General features: G+C 52.6%; 1 protein-coding gene across 1 annotated transcript in view; it reads left to right on the forward strand.

Annotated features, from left to right (window-relative positions):
• Positions 1-9,812: 9,812 nt before the first annotated feature.
• The window catches only part of LOC308143920 (supervillin-like), a gene marked incomplete at its 5' end in the record, with an annotated part of 38,022 nt that continues 22,447 nt past the window's right edge, over positions 9,813-25,387 (forward strand). The window contains 7 exon segments of the mRNA XM_080514863.1: positions 9,813-9,855; positions 21,317-21,380; positions 21,766-21,854; positions 22,784-22,847; positions 22,957-23,117; positions 23,488-23,737; positions 23,739-24,065. Coding sequence (XP_080370989.1) covers positions 9,813-9,855; positions 21,317-21,380; positions 21,766-21,854; positions 22,784-22,847; positions 22,957-23,117; positions 23,488-23,737; positions 23,739-24,065 — 998 coding nt within the window.

Raw genomic sequence — 25,387 nt, forward strand, 5'->3', positions numbered from 1 at the left:
AAGTAGAGAATGAGGAAGGAGGGGTGGAGGGAGGAGGAGGAGGAGGGAGAGGAGGAGGAAGGAGGGTGGAGGGAGGAGGAGGTGGAGGGGAGGAGGAGGAGGAGGAGGAAGGAGGGGGTGGAGGGAGGAGAGGAGAGGAGGGAGAGGAAGAGGAGGAGGAAGAGGAGAGGAGGAGGAGAGGAAGAAGAGGATGAGGAAGGAGGGGTGGAGGAGGAGGAGGAGGAGGGAGAGGAGGAAGAGGAAGGAGCAACAATGATGCGTTTTCACATTAAAAGCCATCATACAAGGGGAGGAGGGAGAGGAAGAGGAGGAGGAGGAAGAGGAGAGGAGGAAGAGGAAGGAGCAACAATGATGCGTTTTCTCATGAGAAACCATCATATAAGCATCAGAAGTATAAACGCTTCCTCCCGGTGCCGACAGGGGGGCAGTGATTTCCCTCCTCGTTCCCTCCGAGCTGCAGCAATTCCCTCCAGAGAAGAAGTCACGTTACCGGAAGTGCTAGCCATTAGCACACCTGCTGACAAGCTAACGACGGATCGACACAAACTATCCGGATTAAAACGTCGTTTCGGTAAGTAAAAACACCGGAAGTTCCGTTAAAATGAAGTCCATCGATTGTTTTTTTGAAATTTATCGTGTTTCTTCTGAATGTATTCAACCTATAACTAATTAATTGCAGTGAATATAAAGTGTTATAAAACTCTAAAGACATAAAAAAAAAACGTGTGTATGTTCTTAAAACATCCACTATAATGTGTTTTTAGTCACCAAATAATCTAAATATGAAGCATTATGCTGTGATATTTGTGAATTACGGCAATTTATATCCGTTTTAACTTCAACACTCAGGATGAACTTTTCAATCAGCAGTCAGTAACGTCAGATTCACACTTTACACTTTGATTCAAACTAATTATTGTATCGTGGATAAAAATCTGTCAAACTATTGTAATGAAGCAACGTTTATTCTCGTCTTTTTAAGGTTTTCCCACAAAATGTCATGAAGGAATCCAGACTAACTTATGAGGACTGTATTTTATGTGTTACAGCACTTCCTCTGACATATATATGAATATATATATATATATATGTTAGTGCTGTCAATTGATTACAAAAAACAAACTAATTAATCACCTTATTTTTCTCCTGAAGCTTATAATAATATTTATTGAGGGAAAACCAAGGAATTAATGTCGACTCCGCACACAGAGACTATATTTAAATTATTTTATATAACGTCCTTTTAGCTTCTGGTGAAACTGTTTCTATACAAGATCAGCAAAATAATAAATAAATAAATTGATAAAAATGTAAGATAAGTCTGGATTTAGTTCACCACTTTTGTGCATTTTAGCATTTTTAGAAACAACAACAATTAGTGGCACGAGTAATAGTGGTCGTTATATTCGGCTTTTCAAAGTAAAGCTATTGACTTTATAAAGCGGTTTGTCGTCTGGGTGTGAATCCCAGCTGAGGTCTTTCCCCCCTGGTGGCCAAACGGTGGAGCTGCATCCGGGCCTGTTGCGCAACACTGCTCCAGTGTTTCCATGACGACGTGCTGTTTGCTCCCTGCAGGTTGTCGTGGCCGAGTGGTGAAGGCGTCTCCCCGCGCAGGTTCCAATCCTATACGTGTCACTTCCTGTTTCTCTCTGACCCGCCGCCGCCCTGCTGCAGGGGGGTGGAGCTCCTGTATGTGGTCCCGGGTTCAATCCCCGGCATCTCCGCTGCTTTTGCTCCTCCTCCTCCTCTTTCTTCCTACTCCTCTTGTTTCTTCCTCCTCCTCCCCTCCCTCCTCTTCCTCTTCCTCTTTCTTCCTCCTCCCTCCTCCTCTTTCTTCCACCTCCTCCTCTTGTTTCTTCCTCCTCCTCCCCTCCCTCCTCTTCCTCCTCCTCTTTCCCCCTCCACCTCCTCCCTCCTCCTCCTCCTCCTCCTCCTCCTCCTCCTCCTCCTCCTGCTCCTCCTCCTCTTCCTCTCCCTCCTACTCCTCCTCCTCCTCCTCTCCCTCCTCCTCCTCCTCTTCTTCCTCCTCCTCCTCCTCTTCCTCTTCCTCTTCCTCATCCTCAATCCTCATCCTCATCCTCCTCTTCTTCCTCCTCCTCTTCCTCTTATACCTCCTCCTCTTCCTCTTCTTCATCTTCCTCCTCTTCCTCCTCCTCTTCCTCTCTCCTCCTCCTCTTCTTCCTCTTCCTCCTCCTCCTCCTCCTCTTCCTCTTCCTCCTCCTCTTCCTCTTCCTCTTCCTCTTCCTCTTCCTCTTCTTCCTCTTCCTCTTCCTCCTCCTCCTCTTCCTCTTCTACATTCTTGGTTTTCTTGCATTGAGACCAAAAGTGAGAAAACATTGTTTTTTGTTTTGTTTCTATCGGCAACGTGACAAAGAATCTGGAGCTGCTCACCAGCTGGACACACACACACACACACACACACACACACAGACACACACACACACACACACACACACACACACACACACACACACACACACACACACACACACACACACACACACACACACACACACACATGGTTCAGTGGGAGAAACAGAAACAAAAGTACTTTGTATTACTTTATGGAACCAGCAGGACAGTCCGGACTGGTACCCGGTATCAGTCCAATACCGATACCAGATCCTAATGCCGGGTAAGATACTGAGGTAAAGATGTGGTATCGGTATCAGTCCAATACCGATACCAGACCCTTGTACCGGGTCCGATACTGATGTAAAGATGTGGTATCGGTATCAGTCCAATACCGATACCAGATCTTTTCTCCGGGTGCGATACTGATGTAAAGATGTGGTATCGGTATCAGTGAATCCCTGCAGAGTTTATTTGTGACTTTACTTGTAATTGTATTATTATCTTCCTGCCTCCAGCGCTGCTCGGAGTCGTCTTCCCCTGAGGCGAGACGCTCCTGATTATCGGCTCCGATATCTCCGGTATCGGGCTCCAGTCCACGGCGCCTCAGAGAGCTGGCAGATGTTGCAGATGATCCGGAGCAGATGTGAAGGCCTCTGCGTCGTCGTCGTCGCAGCTCCTGATCAATCTTCGACAAACAACATGGAGGAAAGAGTGAAAGAGAAACACTCAGACTGACTCCTCCTTCCCTCCGTCACCGATTTCACATCTGGTTCTCATCTGGATCGTATTGGGAGATTTCTGTTTTGCACGTCGTTGTTTACATGACGACAGAGTTGCTCGTCTCTCTCACAGCTCGCAGCTGAGAGCTTTCCGGAATGTGTTGAATCCACCAGCGTCGTCTGCATACAGGGGACTCTGCCCGGGCCCCTGCAGGCGGCCGGCGGTACTTGCAGGACGCTGGAACCTGCACTTGGAGTCTGCGAGGATTTAACGAGTCGAAATAATCGAGGTCAGTGAGGATTTAAATGTCAGCAGACCGGGATCTGCAATAGGTCACACACACACACACACACACACACACACACACACACACACACACACACACACACACACACACACACACACACACACACACACACACACACACACACACACACACGCACGCACACGGCTCATTCTTCCCCCCTCAGTGAGCGTCGTAATAAAGTTCCCCAGTAACTCGACATCCAGTTAGCGAACCTACTAAATAACCAAAAGTCCGGCGACGCTGAAACAGGAAGGAATGAAAAAAATAACACTTTGAAGAGGTTTTTCACACTGTTTTGACGTGAAAATCCAGATTTTAAAATAAACAAATAAATAAATTATACAAAAATATTCCAAGTGAAAACTCGTCATTTTTCGTTTCAGGGAAGTTTCGCACAACTTTATGAAACTAAAGAGTAATTAAGACACAATAATACACAAAACGCCATGAATACCAATACAGTTGCCATGACGACGGAGGAGAACCAGCTCCGTTAGATAATGAAGAACCAGACCAGAACCCTGGAGAACGTCGTGGTTCTGCAGGACGTGGATCCAAAGGGAACGTCACCACGTCAGAAGACAGGAAGTCTGTCCCCCGGGGAGGTCGTCTTCCATGTCCTCCATGTCCTCCATGTCCTCCATGTCCATGTTCTCCAAGTTCTTCCATGTCCTCCAGGTCCTCCATGTTCTTCCATGTCCTCCATGTTCTCCATGTCCTCCATGTTCTCCAAGTTCTTCCATGTCCTCCATGTTCTCCAAGTTCTTCCATGTCCTCCATGTTCTCCATGTTCTTCCATGTCCTCCATGTTCTTCCATGTCCTCCATGTTCTCCATGTTCTTCCATGTCCTCCATGTTCTTCCATGTCCTCCATGTTCTTCCATGTCCTCCATGTTCTCCATGTTCTTCCATGTCCTCCATGTTCTCCAAGTTCTTCCATGTCCTCCATGTTCTCCATGTTCTTCCATGTCCTCCATGTTCTTCCATGTCCTCCATGTTCTCCATGTTCTTCCATGTCCTCCATGTTCTTCCATGTCCTCCATGTTCTTCCATGTCCTCCATGTTCTCCAAGTTCTTCCATGTCCTCCATGTTCTCCAAGTTCTTCCATGTTCTCCAAGTTCTTCCATGTTCTTCCATGTCCTCCATGTTCTTCCATGTCCTCCATGTTCTTCCATGTCCTCCAGGTCCTCCATGTTCTCTATGTTCTCCAAGTTCTTCCAGGTCCTCCATGTTCTCCAAATTCTTCCATGTCCTCCATGTCCTCCATGTCCTCCATGTCCTCCCTGTTCTTCCATGTCCTCCATGTTCTCCAAATTCTTCCATGTCCTCCATGTCCTCCATGTTCTTCCATGTCCTCCATGTCCTCCAAGTTCTTCCATGTCCTCCATGTTCTTCCATGTCCTCCAAGATCTTCCATGTCCTCCATGTTCTTCCATGTCCTCCATGTTCTCCAAGTTCTTCCATGTCCTCCAGGTCCTCCATGTTCTCCAAGTTCTTCCATGTCCTCCATGTTCTCCATGTTCTTCCATGTCCTCCGTGTTCTTCCATGTCCTCCGTGTTCTTCCATGTCCTCCAGGTCCTCCATGTTCTCCAAGTTCTTCCATGTCCTCCATGTTCTTCATGTCCTCCATGTTCTTCCATGTCCTCCAGGTCCTCCATGTTCTTCCATGTCCTCCAGGTCCTCCATGTTCTTCCAGGTCCTCCATGTTCTTCCATGTCCTCCAGGTCCTCCATGTTCTTCCAGGTCCTCCATGTTCTTCTATGTCCTCCAGGTCCTCAATGTTCTTCCATGTCCTCCAGGTCCCTCCATGTCCTCTATGTTACATAAAGCTGGACGTTAATCAGGAAAACGACCTCGTCTAGAAAACAAAGAGAATAAAAGCTGCAGCTCTGACCTCATTACTGGAGCTGGAACCAGTTGGGAGGTGAAGGGGGGGAACCGGGGGGGGGGGGGGTGGGGGGGGGGGAGGGGCGGCGGGGGGCAGGAGGACACCGAGGGGGGGGGGGGGGGCTGGTTACCACCGTACATGTTTACACACACACACACACTGCTGGTGGAGTTTCATGTTGCCTCATCAAACATTCTGACTTTGGCCGCCGCTTCATTTGTTTGCCGCGGAGCGTCGCTCTGAGCAACCGGCAACCCAACTCGCAACTATTCAAAGGAGGAGACGGGAACAAAGGCGACGAGTCACAAAGTCACATGGTTCTTTTATCTTCTTCCACCTCAGCAGATCCAACAGGAAACACTTCCTGTAGGTCCCTTCCACTTCCTGTGGGCCAGGAGAGAGAGAGAGAGAGAGAGAGAGAGGACGACTGGTCACATGGAGGACAGGACAGACACACACACACACTTTACTTTGAAGGCTTCGTTGTTGACAAACTTCATTCAACATGTTTTTCTTCGACCCACATTTATTTCCTGTTAAAATCCCTTGAAAAAAACTGTTTTTATTTGGAATTCTGGAAATAAAAAACTTAGTGAAATAGTTTCTGTAAACTCGGTGTAACTCCCTGTACCGCCTGTGTGTGTGTGTGTGTGTGTGTGTGTGTGTGTGTGTGTGTGTGTGTGTGTGTGTGTGTCCAGCAGTCAGAGCAGCGGCGCTTCCCTTCGATTAGCGCGTGCCGCTGCGCCTTTACGCACTCGTCCCCCCCCCTCCTCCGCCTCCTCCTCCTCCCGCTCCTCCTCCTCCTCCCCCTCCCGCTCCTCCTCCTCCTCTCTTCTCTCACTCAGCGTCTCTCTCGGACACCAGCGGGACTTTACGCAGCATCTCTTCAACCTAAAACACGGCAGCAGGAGTTTGAGAAGGAAAAAGCGCAGCGGTGTTCTGACAGCCTTCAGATGAGGGGGGGGCGGCGGGCTGGACGGAAGAGCGAGCCGTCGCGTGCGCGCAGGTGAATCCGCACAGGTAAAGTCCCTCCACGCAGGTAAACTCCACACAGGTGAATCCACTCCTCCCAGTCAGCAGTTGCTTTGATCTCCAGACAAACACGTTTCGTCACAGAGTTCCGTCCCTTTGTCACCAAAGTGGATGAAATCAGGCGAAGAAACGATTTAAAAAAACAAACACTTGGACGTCGTTAATGTCGCTTTGACTTTCTGCACCTTCAGTTTGGAAGCTTTTGTTTGTTTGTTTCCCCCTTGATTGTCCGGCTGCCGCTAATTAACCACGTTAAGTCAGAGACGTACCGATACCAGGAGTCTGGTATCGGCCCGATACTGCGCCCAGTACTTGTACTTTTAAAGAGCTACCTCTCCGGGAGTACTACGGGACGTCAGCCCGCATGTTTTCCCATCTGAAGCAAACACAGTGAAGAAGAACCTTCCAGAAGTCGTTTCCTCCACAATAAGAGACCTCCTGCTTTTATTTTGTTAAACCTCTTGTGGACGAGCCTCCAGCTTTTGCTCCAGTGAAGAATAAATAGTTAAACCTTCGAAAAACTGGGGCAAAGGTCATGTTTTTATCCCTTTTTTGTTTATTTATCAGTTTGTATTTTAGCAACTTTTCAAAAAAAAAACTAACTGAATTGCCTGAAATCTTCAGGGTTGATTTTGTCTCGTTACGTTCTGAGAGCCTGGAGGTCAAAGGTCAAGGTCTGGGTCATGAAAAGGTTCAAAATATATATTTCCGTCGCCAAAATGTTCCGTTTGCGTTCCCGATGCTCTGATAGGTCACATGATGCAGTGATGTCATCACCCCTGTTGGTAGCTGGGGGTCAAAGGTCAAGGGGGGGGGGTGTCCATCAAACCGTGATGACATGAAGTCATTCAAACGACGGGGACGGATGATGGTGGCTCAAATAACCTGCTAAGCCCTTTGGTTTCCATGGCGACCGATGTGGCGGTGGCGAGGGTCGGCGCTCTACCGAGTGTAGCTCTAGACCTCCGTGTTTCTTCTTCATGGGTTCTTGCTGAGGCCTCCACCCTCCGTGTTTCTTCTTCATGGGTTGTTGCCGGGGCCTCCACCCTCCGTGTTTCTTCTTCATGGGTTGTTGCTGGGGCCTCCACCCTCCATGTTTCTTCTTCATGGGTTGTTGCCTGGGCCTCCACCCTCCGTGTTTCTTCTTCATGGGTTGTTGCCTGGGCCTCCACCCTCCATGTTTCTTCTTCATGGGTTGTTGCCGGGGCCTCCACCCTCCGTGTTTCTTCTTCATGGGTTGTTGCCGGGGCCTCCACCCTCCAGAGGTCACTTACATAAGCCTGCTGGATGTTACATCACAGTTTTGGGGTCCAGAAGGTGGAGGTTTGGACCCGACGGGTCCGTTTGCCTCCCACAAACCTCCGTCACCCCCACCCTCTACTGGAACCAGAGACTGAACATGTCTCCTCCGTTTCGTCCGCTTGACGTTTGATCGGTCGTCCTGGACCCGTGGTCCGGTTACCATGACGACGGAGGAGAAACTGTGAGAAACAAATGGTTTCCAGCTCTGCAGTCGTCCAAACGGCCCCGCCTCCGTGTGTGTGTGTGTGTGTGTGTGTGTGTGTGTGTGTGTGTGTGTGTGTGTGTGTGTGTGTGTGTGTGTGTGTGTGTGTGTGTGTGTGTGTGTGTGTGTGTGTGTGTGTGTGTGTGTGTGTGTTGACAGTCGTTCTGGATCATGAGCTCGTTTCAGTGTTTGATTCATGTCCTTCGTCCTCCAGGATGAGTCGTGTAATAACCATGTAATAACTGGAGGTTTAGACCAGAGGCCTTGGCTTCAGCTGTGAGGTCATGATGTCAGCAGGTGCCCCCCCTCCACCCCCCCCCCCCCCCCCCCCCACACACACACACACACACACACAGGATTAATCCGGGAGTCGTCACACACCTCCACCTGGTGCTGCTCGTCATCGTCCTGGTCGGCGGCCATGTTGGGCTCCAGGCCTTTTAAAGGAAAGCATGTGGACGTGTGTGTGTGTGTGCATGTGCGTGTGTGTGCGTGGGGGGTTGGTCAGCTGGTCAGTGTTGTCCCCCAGAGGTCAGGCCTGGGGGGTCGACTGTTTGGTACATGTGAGTCCAGCCTGAAACATTTAGTGAATTACGGTAATTCACATGAAAGTATTTGTGAAGAACCAGAGTCGGTCAGGGTGAGTTCAGGAACCCGACTCGACCAAACATCATTTATCAACGACAGAAGTTTGTTCACGCTCTGCGCTCCACCTCTTTGTAAGAAGGCGGTGCTCGTCTATTATGAGCAGTACGGTATCGTCCACTGAAGCCTTGATTGAGAGACTTTCCCACATTCCTGGTCTCGCCTGCAGGATTCAGGACAAACAAAGAGTTGGGAAACATTCGTGTCTGTTTGGTCCGTTTGTGTTCGTCCGCGTGACGAAGCCGTTGGAACGAGCCGTCCTTCCGTCTGTCCCTCCGGGACAGTTGGAGTGGACACAAAGGGATTCCAGCCGCCCGGCAGCTCATTACTGCGATTCTCCTTCCAGCTCGTCAGCGAGTCGCTGCCAGAGCACAGTCCAGGTCAACGTGTGAGCAGGACGGGACGAGTCGCGGGACGAGTCGCGGGACGAGTCACATGAGTCACGGTGCTCCGTAGAGAAACGAGCTCACTCGTTCACTTCATGTATAAAAAAAAAACAAACTCATTAACAACCGGAGAAAAACTGAAACACATCAGATGTTTGTGTCTTTATTTGTCTCGTGTGTCTTTCACCTTGACTGTCTCAAATTGTCCCCTCTGGACGCCATCAGGACGTCTCTCTCCATCCCCTCTGGACATCTCGTCCTCCCCTCTGGACGCCATGGGGACGCCTCTCTCTCTCCCCTCTGGACGTCTCTCTCCCTCCCCTCTGGACGTCTCTCTCTTTCTCCCCTCTGGACGTCTCGTCCTCCCCTCTGGACGTCTCTCTCTCTCTCCCCTCTGGACGTCTCGTCCTCTCCTCTGGACGCCATCAGGACGTCTCTCTTTCTCCCCTCTGGACGTCTCGTCCTCCCCTCTGGACGTCTCTCTCTCTCTCTCCCCTCTGGACGTCTCGTCCTCCCCTCTGGACGCCATCAGGACGTCTCGCTCTCATCTCTCCTCCTGAAGCAGGAAGTGCTGAGTGTGCGTTTTCCTGCGTGGCCACGCCCCCTCCGGCGCTGGAGGTTCTAGTGTTTATGTAGAAACAGGAGTCTTGTTGACGCTCCGGTCGGAGAGGACAGACTGACGTCCTCCCTGATGGGGAGGACGTGATACCTGGTCTGGACACTAGAGGGAGCCGTCTGATGAGAAGCTCAGCCACTGAGCTGACGGAGGGACTGACGGAGGGACTGACGGGCGGAGCAGAGCTTCACTGTCCAACTCCAACGTGTTGACTTCCTGTCCTGTCGGCCAATCAGACGAGGCCTCTGGATCCTGGGGATGTTGAAAACAAATGTTTTGGAAACTTGTCATTTACACAGAAGATACTTCCTGGAAACACACCTGGTCCTGATTCCTGGTCCTGATTCCTGGTCCTGATTCCTGGTCCTGATTCCCGGTCCCGGTCCTGGTCACCATGTTGGTAGTAACCAGTCGTTCTGCACATGCTCAGTAGAGACGATCAGAACAAAGTTTCCTTCGTGGAGTCATGAGCTGGTGCTTTTATTTTGACAGTCACCATCACAGTCCAACTTGGTGGTTTGTCAAACAGGTGTGTGTGTGTGTGTGTGTGTGTGTGTGTGTGTGTGTGTGTGTGTGTGTGTGTGTGTGTGTGTGTGTGTGTGTGTGTGTGTGTGTGTGTGTGTGTGTGTGTGTGTGTGTGTGTGTGTGTGTGTGTGTGTGTGAGACAGCTGATTTTGATCCCACACACCAGCAGGTCTATTTTGAGGCGAATGACATCAATCAGCGGCGTCACGGCCTTAAATGGGTCCAGCTGGTCCTCAAATGGGTCCAGCTGGTCCTCAAATGGGTCCAGCTGGTTCTTAGTGGGTCCAGCTGGTTCTTAGTGGGTCCAGCTGGTTCTGGGAGTTCTCAGGTACGAGTCAAAACCTTAAAACCCACAATGAAGGACATCCGGTCCGGGTTCCGTCTGTTTCACACCGACAGCGTAGTTGAATGGTTCTCTGGTGGCGAGGTGACCTAGCTAACCAGCTAACAGCTAACCAGCTAACAGCGGCTAAAACCATTAAAAGCTTGTGACTCGGTGACCAAACGCCTCGTTTTGTCGTCTAACTGCTTTGATCCCTTCTTTCCTGGACGAGAATCAGTGAATGAGTGAATCTCTTCAGGCTGAAGCGTCTTTATTTCTATTCCAGTTTGATCACCGGACCGTCCGTCACTCCGTCACTCCGTCACTCCGTCACTCCATTGATCTGTTCTGATGGAAGTGGGAAAGCACCGTTCTAAATTTACCCCCCCTCCCCTCCCCTCCACCCCCTCCACCCCCCTCCACCCGCCCCCCCGGCTTCATGCCACAACAGAACACATGTGACGGGGGGAGTCGGGGGTTGTAGCGGCGTCGAGCCGGTCGCTGTCTTTACGTCCAGAAGAGCCCAGACCTTCCAGTGGGACCGGAGGAAGACCTGGAGAGACTGGCACTGGCCAGAGGGTCCGCCTGGCGCTGAGCAGGTGGAGTACCGGAGTTGATCGGGTGGAGGACCGTGGTTGATTGGGTGGAGTACAGTGGAGTAAGGTGGTTGATTGGGGGGAGGACCGTGGTTGATTGGGTGGAGGACCGTGGTTGATCGGGGGGAGTACGGTGGTTGATCGGGTGGAGGACCATGGTTGATCGGGTGGAGGACCGTGGTTGATTGGGTGGAGTACGGTGGTTGATCAGGTGGAGTACGGTGGTTGATTGGGTGGAGTGCCATGGAGTACGGTGGTTGATCGGGTGGAATACGGTGGTTGATCGGGTGGGGAACCGTGGTTGATCGGGTGGAGTACGGTGGTTGATTGGGTGGAGTACCGTAGTTACAGTTACTCCTTCACTGCTCATCTGGAAACTCCTCAAACTTACTGAGAACGATTGTCCTGCTTCATTTGATCGTTGCTGCTGATGGAGTTGCTGGCTGATGGAGTTGCTGCTGATGGAGTTGCTGGTGTTGTGTAAACAATCTCTCTCCTGTTATTTCATCACGACATAATTTAGTCTCTTACTTTGTGGTTGTCATGGATACTAAAGAACTTCCTTGTTTACCTCCCGGACACTTGGCCCAGTAACACTCACTGGATTGTGTCGGGAATCTTTTTCAGGGTACAAGTACTCCATCTTGTATCGGCCCTGATACTGGTATCGGTATCGGTATCTGTATGTATATCAGTATCGGTACGTCTCTACTTCAAACCTTCGTGGGAAAATTTGGCTTAATTCACAATGACGATTTTAAATCGGTAACAAGATGACTGGAACGTGGGAGGTTTGGGGGTACTGGGGGGGTCTGGAGAAACTACTGGGGGGGTCCGGAGGAGGTACTGGGGGGTCTGGAGGAGGTCTGGAGGAGGTACTGGGGGGTCTGGAGGAGGTACTGGGGGGGTCTGGAGGGGGTCTGGAGGAGGTACTGGGGGGGTCTGGAGGAAGTCTGGAGGAGGTACTGGGGGGGTCTGGAGGAAGTCTGGAGGAGGTACTGGGGGGGTCTGGAGGAGGTCTGGAGGAGGTTTGGAGGAGGTACTAGGGGGGTCTGGAGGAGGTCTGGAGGATGTACTAGGGGGGTCTGGAGGAGGTACTAGGGGGGTCTGGAGGAGGTACTAGGGGGGTCTGGAGGGGGTCTGGAGGAGGTACTAGGGGGGTCTGGAGGAGGTCTGGAGGAGGTCTGGAGGAGGTACTGGGGGGTCTGGAGGAGGTTTCCTCAGGACCGGTGGAGGTCTGCCGGCCTCCAGCTGTTCGTTGTGCTGCAGCTGTTCGCTCCATCAGGACTGAAATAGAGCTTCTGAACAGCAACGTTAAGCCTCGTTTCCACCGCGCAAAAAGGTCAGGGAAGCAAGGCAGCGGTACGGAGCGGCAAGGTAAACCTACCCGTAGACAAACCCGGTCCGCGTTTCCTCCACAGAAAGTAAGGTCAAATGTGGGCGGGGCTTAGACACGGTCAGCCGGGCGGCAGAGCTGGACGTTATCGTCCTCTGTTGTTGTTGTTTACATCCTCTCGCTTTGATCTCGTTGTTTTGTTTTGTTGAGTCTGATGAGTTTGTTGAGGGCGTGTCTTAAATCACTGACCAATCAGCAGACGGCTCCTCAAACTCACACCTGTTCTGAGTTCCCCGAGAGAAGGGCGACGGAAAAGCGTCAAGCTTTCTAACCATTGTTTCCGTAAAGGACTGTACCAGTGGAAACATGAACTTTAAAGGACTGTACCAGTGGAAACATGAACTTTAAAGGACCGTACCAGTGGAAACATGAACTTTAAAGGACTGTACCAGTGGAAACATGAACTTTAAAGAACTGTACCAGTGGAAACATGAACTTTAAAGAACTGTACCAGTGGAAACATGAACTTTAAAGGACTGTACCAGTGGAAACATGAACTTTAAAGGACCGTACCAGTGGAAACATGAACTTTAAAGGACTGTACCAGTGGGAACATGAACTTTAAAGGACTGTACCAGTGGAAACATGAACTTTAAAGGACTGTACCAGTGGAAACATGAACTTTAAAGGACTGTACCAGTGGAAACATGAACTTTAAAGGACTGTACCAGTGGAAACATGAACTTTAAAGGACTGTACCAGTGGAAACATGAACTTTAAAGGACTGTACCAGTGGAAACATGAACTTTAAAGGACTGTACCAGTGGAAACATGAACTTTAAAGGACTGTACCAGTGGGAACATGAACTTTAAAGGACTGTACCAGTGGGAACATGAACTTTAAAGGACTGTACCAGTGGAAACATGAACTTTAAAGGACTGTACCAGTGGAAACATGAACTTTAAAGGACTGTACCAGTGGAAACATGAACTTTAAAGGACTGTACCAGTGGAAACATGAACTTTAAAGGACTGTACCAGTGGAAACATGAACTTTAAAGGACTGTACCAGTGGGAACATGAACTTTAAAGGACTGTACCAGTGGGAACATGAACTTTAAAGGACTGTACCAGTGGAAACGGGACTTTAGACCTCAGCTCTCACTGGTACGAACCTTCAGTACTTGCTGGTTCAGTTTCTCAGAAAGTAACTGGTTCCTGCTGCAGGAAAGTTTAGTTTTGGTAGAAAATCAGCAGAAGACGATGAAACATTGAACGTTAGAGTTGAATCAGACTGAAGTCCTGGTTTACGTCGTCCAGCCGTGAGCGACGGATCTATTTTTACCCGCCGGGCTAAATATAGACCGAGTCCCACTTCACAGTTACTTAACTGGCCGAGCCGCAGTCTGAGATCTGAGGTCTGAGATCTGAGGTCTGGGGTCTGAGATCTGGGGTCTGAGATCTGAGATCTGAGATCTGAGATCTGAGATCTGAGATCTGAGATCTGAGGTCTGAGGTCTGAGGTCTCAGTGCACCATGTTGTGACTGACTTCTGTTACATATCATATCTCTGTCACTGGATCCTCATGATGTCACAGACGTGACGCCATTGGCTCGTGTGTGTGTGTGTGTGTGTGTGTGTGTGTGTGTGTGTGTGTGTGTGTGTGTGTGTGTGTGTGTGTGTGTGTGTGTGTGTGTGTGTGTGTGTGTGTGTGTGTGTGTGTGTGTGTGTGTGTGTGTGTGTGTACAGTCGTTCTGGATCATGAGCTCGTTTCAGTGTTTGATTCATGTCCTTCGTCCTCCAGGATGAGTCGTGTAATAACCATGTAATAACTGGAGGTTTAGACCAGAGGCCTCGGCTTCAGCTGTGAGGTCATGATGTCAGCAGGTGCCCCCCCCCCCCCCCACTAACACCCCCCGCGGATCTGGTCATCCAGGCCGACAGTTTCTGGGGGGGGGGGGGGGGTGTCTGTTGTAGCCCTGGATCAGGGGACGTAGAGACTCTTTGGCAGAAGAGGGGGACCAGGACTGTCCAGATGTTTCCCCGTCGTGGGGAGGAGGGTGACATCATCACGGAGGAGTGGATGGCGCCGTATCGTCTTCCACGGTTCCCGTCATGTGACGGAGCGTCCCAGCCTCTCATTGGCTCCTCGTTACTCCGTCGCTCAGTCGGACGTGTGAGGACTGTCTTCTGTCCTCCTCTTCGTCCTGGTCTCATGGTGCGGGACAGTTTCTGGGTACTTCCAGGAGGTCGTCCCGAGGTCGTCCCGAGGTCGTCCCGAGGTCGTACCGAGGTCGTCCCGAGGCTGTCCCGAGGCTGTCCCGAGGCTGTCCCGAGGCTGTCCCGAGGTCGTCCCGAGGTCGTCCCGAGGTCGTCCCGAGGCTGTCCCGAGGCTGTCCCGAGATTGTCCCGAGATTGTCCCGAGGCTGTCCCGAGGCTGTCCCGAGGCTGTCCCGAGATCGTCCCGAGGCTGTCCCGAGGCTGTCCCGAGGTCGTCCCGAGGTCGTCCCGAGGCTGTCCCGAGGCTGTCCCGAGATCGTCCCGAGATCGTCCCGAGGTCGTCCCGAGATCGTCCCGAGGCTGTCCCGAGATTGTCCCGAGGCTGTCCCGAGATTGTCCCGAGGCTGTCCCGAGATCGTCCCGAGGCTGTCCCGAGGTCGTCCCGAGGTCGTCCCGAGATTGTCCCGAGATTGTCCCGAGGTTGTCCCGAGGTCATCCCGAGGTCGTCCTGAGTTTGTCCCAAAGTCGTCCCGAGGTCGTCCCGAGGTCGTCCACGTCACGCCGGCTGCCTTCACGTTGTCTTTTCTCAACACTGCAGAACGTTTTGTTGTCGATGGACGTGGATTCAGTGAAACACGGAACACGTCGTCACTGCGGCCATGAATCATCAGAACGACGCACCGACACCGGAAGACGACAAGTAACCGTTCCGTTCAGTCTACGTCGTTCTCCACACACAGACAATACGCAAAGAAAGAGCGCTATCACTGTAGCATAGCAGAGCGTAGCGTCTGTGCTAATGCTACTGTCGACTGAGGGACCGAGCTGCTGGAGAGGAGAGGATCGGTCACTTTGATCATGTTTAGCATGTAGCATCGCTGGTGTGTTAGCGCTGAGACTCTGTAGCATGTAGCACGGCTCAGTTAAGTACTGAGCAGTTAAACTACTGAACGACCTCTGGCTAGCTCTGCTGGCGACCATGAGAGTCTCTGAGGCCCAGAGCCTGACAGGTCCTGACAGGTCCTGACAGGTCCTGAGGAACACCTTGCTGGACCTCTTGAAGTCCACTTCAGGCCTCTTATCAGTTTTATTCTGGGAGCGGCGAGTCGAGAGCGGCTGCTCGCTGTCAGACTCTGAAAGGAAGCCGACGTCGTCTCTTCAAGATGGAGACTCGTTGTCTGTGACCTCGGGGGTCCAGGAATCAGCTTGTCCTGGTCTTCATGAATGAAGAGATCTGACTGTCGGTCTCATTCCGTCGGTGAGTCGGAGCCGATAGAGATTCAGTCGGTGAGTCGGAGCCGGTAGAGTTTCAGTCGGTGAGTCGGAGCCGGTAGAGAGTCTCCTCAGATTTAAAGCGAGGTATTACTGGTGTTGCTACCTGGACTAGCAAGCGAGCTACTAATGTTTATGTAGATTTGCTAGCCTGGTTCTTTATGTTTAGCTCCAGCAGGAGACCTCTCCAAGATGGCGGCCCTGCAGGCACGTCAACAGGCGCTGAGAGGCCGTGTGGCATCTAGTGTTGTATATCTATAGCGTGGCCGCGGCGGTTTGAAGATTCTTTAATATGAACGAGAACAAGAAAAGTAAGACCGACTGTAAATTATGTTCTGAGGAAGTTCGTACATCACCGGCAACTTCATCACCGGCAACTTCATCACCGGCGACTTCATCACCGGCGACTTCATCACCAGCAACTTTACCACCGGCAACTTCATCACCGGCAACTTCATCACCGGCGACTTCATCACCGGCGACTTTACCATCAGCAACTTCATCACCAGCAACTTTACCATCAGCAACTTCATCACCAGCAACTTCACCATCAGCAGCGTTAGCTGGATGGCACTCAGTACATAACTCTGAGCCATGCTATATGCTACATGCTACATGCTACCGAGTTTTGTTCTGGTCCATTAAAACGAGGCCTCGTCTCCTCCGTCTCCTCCGTCTCCTCCGTCACTCGGACTGAAACGGCAGCGTCTGGAAGTGTTTATGTGGCGTTGACCCAGCGACCGGAGGACACGTGAGCTCCGTCAGGCTGCAGGGTGGAGGCGTCAGGCTGCAGGGTGGAGGCGACGGCACATCTGGGGGGAGATTAGCGGAGGCGTGGCGGCGCTGCTATGACCCCCAAACACCACCTGCCTCCACCCGCTGCTGCACTCCACCACGCCCGTCTGCAGTCCCGCTCCTCTGACATGAAGACAAACCGTCACTGAGGTCAACATTGAATATGATGACATCATCGCTCAGCCTGGCGTTTAACCCTTCGCTGGGTCTTTGCTGCACCGTCTGCTGACGGAGGCTTTTCAAGATGGAACTGAGAAACAAGTCGTTTCAGGTTGAAACGAAACACAAAGAACCTTCAGATTTAAACTCTGTGGTTTCAGTTTGTCCGTCGTTTCGAACAGAAACAAACTGTCATGTGAACCACGTCGTTTTCAGCAACGCAGAACAAACGCATAACCTAGAGCTACACTCGGTAGAGCTACACTCGGTAGAGCGTCCCTGAAGATTTCACGCAGTTTGGGCGAGTAGATTTTGCGATAAGTTGTTAATACCAACAAATAAATGCTGGCGGGGTTAGCATGACCTTCTGGGTGCTTCTGTTGACGTCCAGCGACACGGAGACACGAGTCCCTGTCAGAAGAATGTGTGCGGTAAGTGCTGAAAGTCCCAGCGTGGCGAGCGGGTAGCGCCGGCGTGACGGGCAGGTAGCGCCGGCGTGACGGGCAGGTAGCGCCGGCGTGACGGGCAGGTAGCGCCGCTGCGGCGGCGCGAAGTGGCGGGTTTGTGATGCGAGTGTCAGATGAGCTCATCCAGAGACGAACCAAACAGAGTCTCTGTTTGTGGGCCGGAAAAGAACGAGACGTTCAAACAGACCCTCCAAAACCTGGCTTTGATTTACCCCCCTACCCCCCTACCCCCCACCCCCCCCCACCCTACCCCTACACCCCACACACCCCCAACACAGGCCATGATTCTCACTCAGGGTGACGTGTGTGTGTGTGTGTGTGTGTGTGTGTGTGTGTGTGTGTGTGTGTGTGTGTGTGTGTGTGTGTGTGTGTGTGTGTGTGTGTGTGTGTGTGTGTGTGTGTGTGTGTGTGTGTGTGTGTGTGTGTGTGTGTGTGTGTGTGTGTGTCAGTAAATCAGGGACTTCCTGCACGTTTCTTCTTCTACGACGACGTTTCAGAAGAAAAGACGTCGTTTTTTTAACGTCAGAAAAGTTGAATGTTTTCAGGTTTAAACGTCAAAACGACGTCCGTTTCCATGACAACGGGAAACAGCTGGACGCAACAATATTGGCCAGACTGACAGTGATGTAGTTCTCATGTTGGGCCACTAGTTGGTGCTGTTAGGGTTAGGGTTAGACTGTCAAAATAAAAGTACCAAGCTGGATTGTTGCTGCGGTGACTGTCAAAATAAAAGTACCTAGCTGGATTGTTACTACGGTGACTGTCAAAATAAAAGTACCTAGCTGGATTGTTACTACGGTGACTGTCAAAATAAAAGTACCTAGCTGGATTGTTATTATGGTGACTGTCAAAATAAAAGTACCTAGCTGGATTGTTATTACGGTGACTGTCAAAATAAAAGTACCGAGCTGGATTGTTACTACGGTGACTGTCAAAATAAAAGTACCTAGCTGGATTGCTATGACTCGACTGAGCATGTGCAGAACGACTGGTTATTGTTGTCACGGAGTCCGAACATTGTTTTTGCCCTTCTAAACGATGACTCGGCGTTCTGAAGACGTTCCCCCGGTGGGCGCTGCTCTCAGGAGGTTCTCCGTCACTCGGAACGCCGTCGTCATGGAAACCAACTCCTCAAACGCCGCAAAACTTCTGGTTTCTCTGTGGAAACGGCTGCAGAGTGAAGGAGTGTTTTCTCCTCGTTTTGTTTCCCCGCCGAGAGATGACTGGAATTCCTCATCTGACTGAGAGGGTCGCTCCAACTTTCTCCTCCTCCCTCCTCCCTCCTCCTCCCTCCTCCCTCCCTCTCCCTCTCTCTTTCCTTCCCTCCCTCCCTCCCTCCCTCCTTCTGACGCTCTGCACCGATTTCTTTGGCGTCCTGCTCTGGACAGAGATCCAGAGGAAGCAGTTTCTCGTGGGACGTTCCTCGCTGTCGCTCTGCGGCGTGCTGCAGCGAGGAACGCCCCCCCCCCCCCCCCCCCCTCCACTCCCCCCATCCCCGGGTAATGAGCTTAGTTCCCCCTGAGCGCCTCTCCACCCGGCTGCTGCTGCTGCAGAGCGCCTCTCCACCCGGCTGCAGGCATCCAGGACTTTACTGGACTGAACCCTCTGCTGTGGACCAGGACTGCAGCTCTCTCTCGCTCTCGCTCTCGCTCTCTCTTGGTCTCTCTCTCTTGCTCTCTCTCTCTCTCTCTCTCTCTCTCGCTCTCTCTCTCATTTCTTTCATCTCTCCTGGTTTTAACCTTCGGCTGCCAAAATGTTCAGAAATCCCAGGATCTCCAGTTACCTGACTCACGGCAAGTTTTGCAGCCAAGGTAAGAGATGGGGGGGTTCTGAGGGGGGGGTGGAGTTCTGGGGGAGGGGGGGGGGGGGGTAAAGGGCTGCGAGGGGGGGGGTGGAGGGCGTGTTCTGCAGAGTTCTGGGGCAGGTTGTGCTGCTTGGTTGCAGAGCGGGAACCTGAGCTACAGGAAGTCGCTCTGCAGCTGGATGGCCCGAGAGACGATACACCGAGAGACGATACCCGGAGAGACGATACACCGAGAGACGATACCGACGATGCCCCGAGAGACGATGCCCCGAGAGACGATGCCCCGAGAGACGATACCCGGAGAGACGATACCGACGATACCCCGAGAGACGATGCCCCAAGACAACACTCAGAGACGATGCCCCGAGAGACGATAGTCCGATGCCACTTTTCTAAAGGAACCCTTCACTCACTGATACCAAGTACCGATACCAGTACATCTTAAATGCCATAATTCATACTTCATACACAAACTGGTTCCACATTGAGCAAGGCAAGGTTTTACAACCCCCCACTTTATTTGATACCATGTCGTGGGGAATCGTTCTCGGCATCGTCAGACCAGGAACTCAGACTCGGACTTGGTCCGGTTCCAAAGGTCCTAGGTTTTTAACGTCAACACATTGAAGTGATGAAGGGGTTAACATCACGTCCATCCAGTCTGTCGTCGTGGATGACCTCTGACCTGCGGCCTCTCGTCACTTCCTGTCCCGGACTCTGTCACGGTCCCTCAGCTGGTGGCCCAGAAGGGTTGCGGGTTCAGTTCCCCGTCCCGCCGTCCAGGAATTAACTGCTTATCGTCACGTCCTTTTGTCAAATCCACCGTTTGTTCACGCGACGTCTGCCCTCCATCTGTTTGTCTCTTAATGCCTCTGATAAGCCTCTGCTGCTCGGGGGGGGGGGGGGGGGGGGGGGGGGGGGTGCGCTCAGTGTGGGGGGGGGGTCAGACTTACACAGGTATTGTGACGTAACAAAAGAGTGACGCTTCCTTTTGGTTGGGCAGTAATCCTGAGAATCAGAGTTAATCCCGTTTCTCCACGTGTTTCCGTGTCCAGCCTCCACGACTCCTCCGTCCACACGTGTAGTACATGTAGTACACATGCCAGGCCTTTAGGGGCGCTGTGACTCTGTCCACACCCCGGGGGGGGGGGGGGGGCTGGACGGCACGAGCCGGGGTTTTAGAATTTCCCCACTCTGGGACCCGAGTTCAAAAAACAACCCGTTTTCACTTCTGAAACCAAAACGCTGCCTCGTGTGGACGACCGGCCCGGAACACCTGGTTCAGGTGAACCGGGTTCCTGGTGTAGACGGACCCGGGACTGGAAGAGTTCTTAAAGAACCTCCAAACGACGGAACGAGCCTCGGTAACCGGAGAAGGACGAGTCTGGGGGTTTTCCACTTTCTTATCCAGGACGGAGGGTGAGAAAGGTGTTGCCATGACGCCCTGCAAAGGAATGAAGTGCTGGATTCCACCCAGCTGAAACAACCCCAGACGCCCCCCCCCCCCCCCCCCCCCCCCCCCCCCCCACCCCACCCCCCCTCCCAGACAACACCTTCCACAAGCCTTCTTCCTCCTCAGATAGTTTTCCTTCAGTCAGAAGGATTAAAAGCATCAAGTCAAACGTCCTTAATGAGGAGGAGCAGGTCTGGAATGGGGGGGGTTCTGGGAGGGTGGGGGGGGGGGGGGGGGGGCAGCCATGTGCTTGTCCTGAAGTTGCCCCGGTGGGAGGAGGGCCAGGGGGCTGAGGAAGTGAACGACTCCCACAACAAACATCCCGTCTCGTCCTGCTCGTCTTCGTGAGGAAACACCAGATTCTAACGGGCTCAGAAACTCGTTTCCACGGCAACCAGTGGAAACACAAACGTTTGTTACGTTTTGGGTTCTGAAAACACGACTTTTTAACAAAGCTCAGTTTCTGCCGCCGTGTGAAACACTCGGGATTCGTCTTCTTGTAGACGGTGGAAACGCTGGTCCAGGTCCTGGTCTTGGTCCCTGTCTGGGTCCTGGTCCGGGTCCATGTAGTGGTCCTGGTCCTGATCCTCGTCACCAGGGTCGTAGTTCTACTGCACATGCTCAGTAGAGACGATCAGAACAAAGTCTCCTCCGTGGCGTCACGACTCCCAGTCCTTATTCTCCTGGACGTGGTACTTTTATTTTGACGGTCACCACAATAACAATGCAACTTGGTACTTTTATTTTGACAGTCAGCATAATAACAATCCCGCTTGGTCCCATCATTGTCAGTGTTTCTACTGTTTCTATGGAAACTGAAATTTTTTTAGAATGTTGTCGTGCAGATGTGAAACTTGATGTGTTTTCTCTTGAATCTTATTGTCTAATTTTTTTTTTTCTTCTGCCTGCAGAACTTGGGAACGAAACACCCGTTAAACTAAACAATCCTCGGCTGCTACAGAAGAGAGCACTGAGGTCAGGAGCCGTTTTCACTTCCTGTCACTCTGTTTTCACTTCCTGTCGCTTTGTTTTAACTTCCTGTCGCTCTGTTTTGACTTCCTGTCGCTCTGTTTTGACTTCCTGTCGCTCTGTTTTAACTTCCTGTCGCTCTGTTTTGACTTCCTGTTGCTCTGGTTTAACTTCCTGTCGTTCTCTTTTAACTTCCTGTCGCTCTGTTTTGACTTCCTGTCGCTTTGTTTTAACTTCCTGTCACTTCATGTTAATGCTAATAAGCATTAACATGAAGCAGGTTATCAACTTGTCATTAGTTAATCCTGGATTAGAGGAAACTCAGTTAGTCAGAGTTGAGATTCACTGATCCTCCTCCTGCAGATCAACTTGTTTTGTTTCATAACTTCAGCTTCTCCAAAGAGTTCTGGGAGGACCCAGACGACCCGTCCAGCAGCACCAGGGACATCGATGTCCGTCTCCTGGACCACCTGCCCAGAGGTGAGGGACGGATCCACCACAGACACGTCCTTTTTATTTTCACTTTCCACTGTGAAGTTGGGCGTGAAAATATTGATTTATTGGTTTGTATGAACTCTTCAGGGATGATTCGTCATCCAAACACCAACTGGCGCTAACGGCTAACCGTTTCCGAATAAATCCCAAAAAACTGAAAAAATGTTTCATACAAAGCGGCTCAGAGGAGATCAAAGGAGATCAGCGTCTGTTGCCACGGAGACACTCGGTGTTTCACAGTCATGTAGCTACCAGACAGGCTAGTTAGCATCAATACGAGCTAATGGCTTTCATGCTGGCCATGCTAACTCGGTTCCGCTAACAAATGTGGGATTGACGATGGTCGGTGCTCTACCGAGTGTAGCTCTAGTTTATCTACCGAGTGTAGATCTAGTTTATCTACCGAGTGTAGATCTAGTTTATCTACCGAGTGTAGCTCTAGTTTATCTACCGGGTGTAGCTCTAGTTTATCTACCGAGTGTAGATCTAGTTTATCTACCGAGTGTAGCTCTAGTTTATCTACCGAGTGTAGCTCTAGTTTATCTACCGAGTGTAGATCTAGTTTATCTACCGGGTGTAGATCTAGTTTATCTACCGGGTGTAGCTCTAGTTTAACTACCGAGTGTAGCTCTAGTTTATCTACCGAGTGTAGATCTAGTTTATCTACCGAGTGTAGCTCTAGTTCTTGATATCAATCAAATCTGAATAGTTTTTCATTCCCAAGTTTCGTAACAGATGTAGTTATCAAGTTGATCCACTAGTTGGTGCTGTTTGTTCTGTGATGAGACCACACACACACACACACACACACACACACACACACACACACACACACACACACACACACACACACACACACACACACACACACACACAGGAATAACGACAGTTTTTCTTCTCGTCTTTTCTTCAAGTATCTGAACTGAGGAAAAGATTTGAAGGCGTCACGACGAGCTCGAGTGACGGTGACATGAACAGGTGAGAGGACGATGATACTGATGATGATGATGATGATGCTGCGCCCAGTGCTCCTGCCCCGATACGGGGCGTCGGGGTTTATTGTTCACCACTTCCTGTCTGGACGCAGGAAGGAGCGAATCGCGCGGCGCCTGGAGGGCATCGGGGGCGTGGAGGGCGAGGAGGGCGAGGTCCGCCCCTCGCTGCTGCCCAGCCTGGTGGCGACCCGCCTCCTGGAGGAGGACACGCCCCGCTACACCCGAGCCTCCGACCTCTGCGAGCGCCGGGCCGGTGAGACGTTTGGGGAAACGTTTTGGAAAAGTTTCACATTTACACGACAACGTTTTGAAAACCGTGTCCAAGTGGCAGAAACACCGGGAGCCGTGTAGTTCCTACACCAGGCCACTAGTGGGGGCTGTTGGTTCTTACCTTTACATGTGTTTATTTATTATTTGTTTTAGTATTTATTTATTTTCCCAACTTTTTGCATCGACCCCTAATTCCGTAAAATCTTCAGGGATGATTTGTCGTCATCGAGGACCAACACATTAGATTGTAGGACGTTAGCGGCGAAACGCTTCAACCGAATCCCTTGTTGCCGGAACGCCGGAGCGTCTCTCACTGGTTCCTCTTGTCTGTCCTCTGTCCTCCGTCTCTGAAGTGACGGCGCAGCGTCCCGACGCGACGGCGCAGCGTTCTGGATCCGAGGGGACCGACAAGGCGCCGAAGGCTCCAGAGCGCCCGTCCCGAGCCGGAAGCCGCCCCGACCCTCCGCCGTCCGTCCCGCCGGACCCGGTCCTCCGTCCCTCGTCCGTCCCAGGCGTCCCCGACCCGGAGTCCAAGGCGGAGCGCATCGCGCGCTACAAGGCGGAGCGGCGCCGGCAGCTGGCGGAGAGCTACGGCATCTGTCTACCAGGAGCCCGACCCGGACGCTTCCCGCCGCTACGCTAGCACCGGGAGAGACTCGGGGGGTTCGGAGAGGCGGGAGGAGCAGAGCGGAGAGCTCCACCCCCGAGGCCACGCCCCCTCGGAACGGGAGCGCCTGATGAACCTGGAGAACCGGCGCCGCGCCGCGGCTCCAGAACCCTCCGCCTACATGGACGTGACGCCGCTGTCGTCCTCCACCGGGGGGGACGGGGGGGACGGGAGGGACGGGGGGGGCGGCTCTCCCAGGCAGAGAGCGCCTCCTGGAGGTCTGCTCATCGAGCAGCAGGCCCACAGCGCCCTCAGCAGGACAGGGTGAGTAACTACACCTCACCTGCCTCACCTGCCTCACCTGCCTCGCCTTCACAACTAGGTTCTGTATTTCTGTGAGTTCTACTTCTGTTTGTTGTTGTCGTCTCCTCCACCGTACCGAGTGTCTCCTCCACCGTACCGAGTGTCTCCTCCACCGTACCGAGTGTCTCCTCCACCGTACCGAGTGTCTCCTCCACCGTACCGAGTGTCTCCTCCACCGTACCGAGTGTCTCCTCCACCGTACCGAGTGTCTCCTCCACCGTACCGAGTGTCTCCTCCACCGTACCGAGTGTCTCCTCCACCGTACCGACCGAGCGTCTCCTCCACCGTACCGACCGAGCGTCTCCTCCACCGTACCGACCGAGCGTCTCCTCCACCGTACCGACCGAGCGTCTCCTCCACCGTACCGACCGAGCGTCTCCTCCACCGTACCGAGCGTCTCCTCCACCGTACCGACCGAGCGTCTCCTCCACCGTACCGACCGAGCGTCTCCTCCACCGTACGTACCGAGCGTCTCCTCCACCGTACCGACCGAGCGTCTCCTCCACCGTACGTACCGAGCGTCTCCTCCACCGTACCGACCGAGCGTCTCCTCCACCGTACCGACCGAGCGTCTCCTCCACCGTACCGACCGAGCGTCTCCTCCACCGTACCGAGCGTCTCCTCCACCGTACCGACCGAGCGTCTCCTCCACCGTACCGACCGAGCGTCTCCTCCACCGTACCGACCGAGCGTCTCCTCCACCGTACCGAGCGTCTCCTCCACCGTACCGACCGAGCGTCTCCTCCACCGTACCGACCGAGCGTCTCCTCCACCGTACGTACCGAGCGTCTCCTCCACCGTACCGACCGAGCGTCTCCTCCACCGTACGTACCGAGCGTCTCCTCCACCGTACGTACCGAGCGTCTCCTCCACCGTACCGAGCGAGCGTCTCCTCCACCGTACCGACCGAGCGTCTCCTCCACCGTACCGACCGAGCGTCTCCTCCACCGTACCGAGCGTCTCCTCCACCGTACCGACCGAGCGTCTCCTCCACCGTACCGACCGAGCGTCTCCTCCACCGTACGTACCGAGCGTCTCCTCCACCGTACCGAGCGAGCGTCTCCTCCACCGTACCGAGCGAGCGTCTCCTCCACCGTACCGACCGAGCGTCTCCTCCACCGTACCGACCGAGCGTCTCCTCCACCGTACCGACCGAGCGTCTCCTCCACCGTACCGACCGAGCGTCTCCTCCACCGTACCGACCGAGCGTCTCCTCCACCGTACCGACCGAGCGTCTCCTCCACCGTACCGAGCGTCTCCTCCACCGTACCGACCGAGCGTCT

This window comes from Blennius ocellaris (genome assembly GCF_963422515.1).
Source record: "Blennius ocellaris genome assembly, chromosome: 19".
NCBI lineage: Eukaryota > Metazoa > Chordata > Actinopteri > Blenniiformes > Blenniidae > Blennius > Blennius ocellaris.